General features: G+C 45.1%; 1 protein-coding gene and 1 non-coding gene across 2 annotated transcripts; both read right to left on the bottom strand.

Moving 5' to 3' along the window:
* Positions 1-1,574: 1,574 nt before the first annotated feature.
* Positions 1,575-2,971, bottom strand: LOC130026096 (histone acetyltransferase KAT7-like). The gene has a single exon (XM_056116794.1). It carries the CDS (start codon positions 2,969-2,971, stop codon positions 2,012-2,014), a length of 960 nt encoding a protein of 319 aa, XP_055972769.1. The 3' UTR covers positions 1,575-2,011.
* Positions 2,972-5,996: 3,025 nt separating this feature from the next.
* LOC130026219 (small nucleolar RNA U13) lies at positions 5,997-6,103 on the bottom strand. Its single transcript, XR_008792840.1, has one exon. It is a non-coding gene; the product is annotated as a small nucleolar RNA U13 (small nucleolar RNA).
* Between the last annotated feature and the right edge of the window lie 2,107 nt (positions 6,104-8,210).

The raw sequence follows: 8,210 nt of genomic DNA on the forward strand, positions 1-8,210 counted from the left end.
CTCGGAGGTACCTTCCAAAGCCTTAAAATGGAGTTAACAATTTCCCAAGTTACCAGAATTGTTAGGGTATTCTAGCTCCTTTAAATTCACTGAAGAGGGGCTGGAGAAATAGCACAGCAGATAGGGCGTTTGCCTTGCACGCGGCCGACCCGGGTTCAATTCCCAGCATCCCATATGGTCCCCTGAGCACCGCTAGGGGTAATTCCTGAGTGCAGAGCCAGGAGTAACCCCTGTGCATCGCCAGGTGTGACCCAAAAAGCAAAATAATAATAATTAATAATAATAATAATAAATTCCCTGAAGACATTTCCCTTAATCTTTTCCCAAGCCTAAGGCTCCAAAGTACCCTTATCTGGAAACCAAAGATGAATTTATAAACAGTTTTTTTTTTTGAGCAGAGAACATGCTTTATTGAAGAGTAATATAGAACAGCACATTCCAGCACATGTGGGGAAGGACTAGCTTCTGTAAAAGGCCTGTGGCCCTTAAGAAACCCCCCGCCCCCCACCATGAAATTGCTTTTGGATACATTTTGACAGTGACACTGAGATGGGCAGGGAGCGGCCACTGAACATGCTTAAAATGAGCTCCCCCAACCCACAGTGAGTCTAAGTAGTGTACAGAGATGACAGAGAAAGGCACAAACGACCAGAGCTGGGACTGTGGCGAGGGCACCCCGTGAAGACAGCAGTGCTGGAGGAGACCAGGCTGAGAAGGGTGACATGTCCAACATCAAAAGCTACCCCAAGAGAGCAGGTTATAACGGGCTGGAGAGAAATTAGAGGGAGGACTTTTGCCTTCACATGAACACCACCCAAAATAGAGACCAGAGAAGAGGATGGTGTGGCAAAACCCAGAGCGGAAACAAGGGCGGAGCTGGCGGAGGACATAAGCATTTTCGTCCTAGGCCAGCGGGGACGGGGCACGGTTTCACAGGGAAGTGAACCTTGGCAGGGAGGCCATTCTGCCTTGCTGAGTCATGGGCTGGGATACGGATGTCATTTTCAATCTTGTTTTACGTCTCCAAGGATGTGCAGACAAAAAAAATCAATGCAACTTATGAGGAAGGATGGGTGTGCCATGTCAGCCTGAGACAGGTGACAAAGTTTTGTGGTGTAATTAATCAGTTACCATGCAGCATGAAAGGGAGAGGCGGAATTTATTTTGGCACCTGCAAATGTAAAAAGGGGCAGGGAGTAAAGAAAAAACATTTACCACTGGATACTTTCTGGTGAGGCAAAAAAGTATTCAATTGCTTCTACCACGGCACTGCCCACTGCCCACAGAGGAACTCAAATCCAAACACAGAATCAACACCTATGAATTCTTCTCTCCATCCCCTTCAGATTATGTGCTGTTACCCTAACTCATCTCTGAAGAATCTTCAAAAATATTTGGCTCTGGTCAGCCTGATATGAATCAAAGCAGATCTTTTAACAAAAACGGGGGTGGGGGGGTGGGGAGGAGAACTACAAGTGAGATGAAATCCCAAGGGCACGGAGCCCTCTCAGTACACACACTCAGCTTCCTGCCCCTCTGAAACACAGGTGGTAAGGAATAACTAGAAAGATGATCCTGGTAACCGTAATTGGGAGGTCTGGTGAGACCAGGCAGCAAGAAGCACTATTACCAAGTTTAAAAGACACAATACAACCTCATGGGGCTGAAGAACATGAGGAGAGAACCAGTGACTGGACAGGTACAGTACCAAAACAGAACACCTTGGGTCAGTGCTACGCGGGATCTGCACGCAAGTCTAACAGAGATCCCATCTGGGCAACCTCACTGAGGCCGAAACAGCAGTTCCTCAGAACCAGCGTATGCAGTGTGCATGAAGGTCAGAGCGAGGACAGTCCTGAGGGGTGGGGGGGCCTTCCCAGAGGATACTGTACTTGCCAATCACGAGAGCAACAGAAATGACAGACAGATCCCTAGGGTATGGATTCCTACTGCTGGGGTTCGCTGGCTCAGAGTACCGAGTCACTTTAAGTGCCCTTCGGAGGGGTCCATTTTAAACAGCTTCGATCCTGGTTTTATTGGAGTTGGATCTCTTGGCCTCTTTGGCTATCCACTCATTTATCAGGTCCTGTCTCTTTAAAACTAGGTGTTTTCCTTTCCAATACTTGAGCATCTGAAGGGCTTGCAGAGTGCTAACAATGTCCACAGGATTCACAGCTGTCTCCTGGCTAATTTCTTTAATAGAAATTTCTTTGCCTTGGAAATTATGTAGGTAACGGAGAAGAACTTCCTTCCAGTAACTGCGGTAGCTTATGAGTCCCAGATCTGAGAGTGGACGTTCTGGGGAACCAACTTTTTCTTCCACTTTGGAAAGCAAATAGCTGAAATCAATCAGCATCTTCCCATAGCCTTGTCTCATGTACTGTGGCATGGTAAGGATACAGGAAACATTGTAGTTGAGGAATGAATTCTTTTCCTTGGAAAAATACCCAATCAGGTGACAGCCAGTGTTGTCCGCTTCTGTCATGACATAGAACAGGAAGGGCTCCACATCATAATATAATGTCTTATGGTCCAGAAAAAGCTTGGCCAACAGGCACAGGTTTTGGCAGTAGATCTTGTTTTTCTTGCCATCCACCTCAAACATGGAGATTGAGCCTTTGCGATAGATCTCGTCACCGGGCGGGTGCTTCCACACACACTTAGCCATGTGTCGGCGGAGTATTGTCTGGCTCTTCATGTATTTTAGACAGAATTCACACATGTAGAGATGGCCCAGGCGTGCATACTCCTCAGGATAGGGAGAATGGTACCAGGTATCGAGCTCATAGCGACCAAATGCAATGGTTTTGATCATGTTGCTCCCCTCCGTGATTTGACCTTGAAGCCTTAACTTCTCCAAATCCTCTGAAGCCCGGGCTTGTGCTCTTCGGAAAAGATCCAAGTCATACTCGCTAGTCAGGTTTTCCAAGAGTGGTTCCCGAGTGTTCCCATAGGTCTGCCTGTGTTCCATGGCAATGATTACTAGTATCCCTTTGCGGAAAAGCTATAAACAGTTTTTAGGCAGGACTGAAGTTGGTCCGGAGAAACACGAAGTCCAGTTCTCTTTGCAAAATGCTTAATCAGTTCAATAAATTTTTTAAAAAATGGCCACGTTCAGTTTGTCGAGAAAGATTTTTAAAGGGCTTCATGCGGCACTGTTTTTGTCCCATCTTAGTGGGAGAGTATGGCTAGTATTTAAATTCAATGCGCCACAAAATCTTAGTTTTCCCACTAAACTTTTCTAGCGTGGGGGTCTACCGAGCGCTGTTCTTATCTTTAGTTGCGCACCGGTTGGAGGTTTGTGCACACACAGACAGCACGCAGGGATGCCAGATGTGTAAAATCAAAAAGGACTGCAGCACCGGTCTATCTCTCCCACTGCCCGCGTTCGGTAGTCTCACGCCTCTTCCCCCATCCCGGAGAGGTCGAAGGCGATGGGCAGGCGAAGGAAGGAAATGAGGACCAAGCTGGTTGGTCTTAGTTGCAGTTTATTCCATTCCCATCTCCTTTCTCCTCTGATTCTCCTCCTGCTTCTTCCTCCCCCATGATACTTCATTCTCCTCCTCAATCCCTCTTCATTCTCCTTCTCACTCTGGAATCTGGATCCCCTTTCTCCTTCTCCTTCTGGAGTCTGGATCCTGATCCCCCAGCCCACTCTTCCAGTCTAGTTAAATCCCAAAGCATGAGGGGTTGGGGTAACAATTACACATAGGTGTGGTCACAATCAATAGGGGTAAAGTTCTTTCCCTCGGGGAAAGCCACTTCTAGGACAGATACTCTCTCAGCAGGATGACCCACCCTAGAATGGAATCCCCTGGGTGTGTTTCTCCTCTCCTTGTCCAACAAACATATAAGCATATGTAATATAAATCCTTTTTTATGGATACAGTAAGAAATACCTTAAACTTATAGAATTGCTCTCCTAGGGCCATCTTGATCTCAGACTACAGTGCTCAGGCCAGATAGTCTTTCCTATCCCTAGTCCCATCGTTACTTTTGGATCATGACAGCATTTGTCTATGATCAAGCTCTTAACTTATAGTTAAGAATCATGGCACTTTGGCCTGGCCCATTTCGATGCCAGGGTTGCTCACAGCTTGCCCTGGGTCCATTCAGTCCCTCGTTGGGACCCTGCTTTTGGGGTGCTAGGAACTAAGGGCAACTGAGACTTAAGTCGAGAAAGCAGATGCCCGGGAGTGAATCAAAGCCAATTAAATCCTAAGTTACAAAGCATAATATTAACGGTCTTCCTGTATCTATACAAAAAGGACAATGCATTAAACTAAACTATTCAAAAGACATAAGGAGAGGAGAAAGGCAATATTAACTTACAATACAATTTCAGTGTCCTAGAAGAATCTAACCTTACAAATTAACAGATTCTGATTAGGAGAAAAGCTGATTAACTGGTTGGGGAAGAGAGCACAGAGAAGAGTTTACGGATAAGCAAAATGGAATAGAAGTGCCTCAGGAGCACTGTAAAAAACCTGAGTTCCTTGTGGCAAGGGAGAAAGGACAAAGCAATATTATCTTACAGTAGGAAATATATTTTATCTATTCATTTCAGTTTGGGGGGTTGGTGTATTGTTTTATTTTGGGGGCACATCCAGCTGTGCTCAGGGGTCACTACTAGCGAGGCTCAGGGCACATATGGGGTACAAGCAATCAAACCTGGTTGGGACATGTGTGAGGCCGGCACCTTTCCTGCTGTACTGCCTCTCCAGTCTCTTCACCTACCTACATATTTAAAGCAAAATTAAACTGTCTGTCTGTGTGTCCTCCCGTTGTTCATCGATTTGCTCGAGTGGGCCTATTAATGTCTCCATTTTGTTGTTACTGTGTTTGGCATATTGAATACGTCACGGGTAGCTTGTCAGGCTTTGCCGCGTGGGTGAGATACTCTCGGTAGCTTGCTGAGCTCTCTGAGAGGGGCAGAGGAATCAAACCCGGCTTGGCCGGGTTGGCTGCACGCAAGGCAAATGCCCTACCACTGTGCTATCACTCCAGTCCGAAAGTAGTGAGTGGTCGCAAGATCAACCTAAAGTCAACATGCAGCAAAGCAAAATTAATAAAATTTAAATTACAAATACATATAATCAAGTCCAAGGAACATATCACTTGAGTTTAGTAATAATACCTGAGATTGTACTCTACTCTTTTTGGTAAAATAGCAACCTGTTTTGGAAAAAGAGCTTATGAACTGTGACAAAGAACATTCACAAAGAGACAGAGAAATGGGACAGTGAGTAGGGCATTTGCCTTGCATGCGGCTAATCCCAGTTAATTACCCTGCACCACACATGGCTCCCTGAACCCACCAGGAATGCCCCCTGAGCACAGATCCAGGAGTAGCACTGAACACCAGCAGGTGTGGACCAAAAACCAAAAAAATAAAAAGAGAGAGGATAGAGAGAGAGAGAGAGAGAGAGAGAGAGAGAGAGAGAGAGAGAACTCAAAGAAATAAATATTCCATGAAAAATAATATTTAAATTTAAACACTAGTTAAGGGCCCAGGTATGTGATTTAAGTGGTAGAACACATGCCTCAAATGTTCAAGGCCCTGGATTTCAACACTAGGAGAGGCCCCACAAGTAAATTAAATAAAAATAAATTCTATTTAAGAACAACTGTCTTTCCTCAATATCACACAAGACATGGGCTGGAGCGATAGCACAGCGGGTAGGGTGTTTGCCTTGCAAGTGGTCAATATGGCCGACCCGAGTTCAATTCCTCCGACCCTCTCGAAGAACCCGGCAAGCTACTGAGAGTATCTTACCCGCACAGCAAATCCTGGCAAGCTACCTGTGATGTATTCGATATGTCAAACACTGTAACAGAAGTTTCACAGTGGAGATGTTGATGAACAACGGGAGGACAGTGACAGTGACAGTGACACACAAGACATAAACTGTGCAGGGTTAACATCGTTTTAAATACCAGAAATGCTATAAAATATTGAATGACAAAATCAGAAATTTGAAGACTTTTTTTTTCTTTGTCAGCATACAGATAATGTAGTAATGTTATAGCAAAGCTTAAGTAAGGTACATGTTATACAGGTGCTTGGACACCCAATCACCACACTTACGAGCCACAAAAGAATGGGAAAATCTTATCTTTTAAAAAAAATTAAGGGATGAAGAGATAGTCCAGTGGGTAGAGCATTTGCATCTCATGTAGCCAACTTGTTTTCAATTCAGGTATCCCATTTGGTCCCCAAAGCAACACTAGGAGTAATTTCTGAGCACAGAGCCAGGAGTAACTCCTGAACATTTCTGAGTCTGGCCCAAAAGCACAGCAAAAAAGTTAAAAATAAATCTTATTTTTCTCCTTGTACAAAGTCACCTTAAAATGGGGATTTCTAGGGGCTGGAGTAATAGCACAGCGGGTAGGGCGTTTGCCTTGCACGCGGCCAACCCAAGTTCGATTCCCAGCATCCCATATGGTCCCCTGAGCACTGCCAGGGGTGATTCCTGAGTGCAGAGCCAGGAGTAACCCCTGTGCATCGCCAGGTGTGACCCAAAAAGCAAAAAAAATGGGGATTTCTAGAAATAATCAAATTAAAACCCACGATAACTAAAGTCACAGTAGTTATCACAAATGATAACTACAGCACAAGTAATAGTCCTAATAAGTGATAACTAAAGCATAAATAATTATTTTATTCTGACCCATGAACATGACTTGAGACCTAATGAGAATAATCAAAGGGTTGCAGAGACAGCAAAACTGATTTGGTACAGGAGCTGATGGATCCCTGGCACCACATGGTCCCCAAGCACACTGGAAGTCATGTCCAAACATCTCCTGGTGTGTTACACCCTCACCACACACACACATACACACAAACATACATAACAGATGCCAGCTGTGGCCCAAACACATACTCACACTAAAGGTCACAGACATATTCCTACAGTTAAGAAGAGAGAAAATGTCTGAGTTGGGTTGATAAAATATATCACGGGCTGCAGAGGGAGTATGGAGGCTGGGGAACATGCCTTGCGTCACCCTACCTGGACTCAACCTGGTGCCACATGGTCCCTAGAGCATCACTGACTATGGCCTTAGAGGCCCCTGACTGCCATCCGGTTGGCCCTCATGGTCTCCAATGCCTGAGCAGCACACCCTCAGACCCCAGCTCTCAATCGTCCAGGGCGCCAGCCTGAGAGACACCAAAGCCTCAGGGACCCCTCAGTACTGCCTGTGGAGTGGAGAGGGTATCCCATATGGTCCCCTGAGCACTGCCAGGAGTAATTCCTGAGTGCATGAGCCAGGAGTAACCCCTGTGCATCGCTGGATGTGACCCAAAAAGCAAAAAAAAAAAAAAAGAGTAAATGAATAATCTACAAAAAAACAGCCTATACCCTTACACACATTTTCAGAACTGACTTTTTAGCAAAGCTTAACCTGTAAACACTCAAATTAAAAGTTTGCAAAGTACATTCAGACATTAATCAAGTATTCATACAGACAAAACTCCTGAGGTAATTAATTCTAATCCAAAAAAAAATGGTCTCTCCACTGACATGTAGGCATAACACAAATCAACAAATAGTTTTCATCACCATAATAAAGCTTGTTTGAAAAATGGATATTTCTTGGACCAGAATGATAGCACAGCAGGCAATGCACTTGTTTGCCTTGCATATGGCCAACCTAGGTTTGATCCCCAGCATCCAATATGGTCCACTGAGCACTTCCAGGAGTCATTTCTGAATATAGAGCCAGGAGTAATCCCTGAGCATCACCATGTGTGTTCCCAAAATAAAAACAAAACAAAAAATGCATACTTCTTCCCTGATGAGCCCAAATATACACCTAGCAGATCTGAAGAGCACTTTCCTTCTCAGGTGCAACAGACAATTATCCCTATATTCTTAGGGTTAGCAATCAAGGACAGAATTTTTCTCTGTATGATATTAAAGTGTTTAGTTGAGAGCAAATGTTTCCTTCTAAGCCAAATATCCTGCAGTTCCTCCTTCAGCCCCAGTGTGAGGCTGCACAGGGGACCCTCCTCAACCCCACTGTACAAGACTTGCTGCACTTAATGTGACCTGCAGGGTAGTGACCAGGGCAGTGACCAGCCCAACTCTGACCAGGTCCTTTGCTGGGAGACTTGCCAGACTTTCCCTAGCTAATAAGGCATGAGTGGACTTACTGCACAGAGCCTTGGAGCTGCGTGGCACTGAAACATTTTCTCTCTTGCA

Source organism: Sorex fumeus, unplaced genomic scaffold (assembly GCF_029834395.1).
Source record: "Sorex fumeus unplaced genomic scaffold, SorFum_2.1 ptg000033l, whole genome shotgun sequence".
In the NCBI taxonomy this organism is placed as follows: Eukaryota; Metazoa; Chordata; class Mammalia; order Eulipotyphla; family Soricidae; genus Sorex; species Sorex fumeus.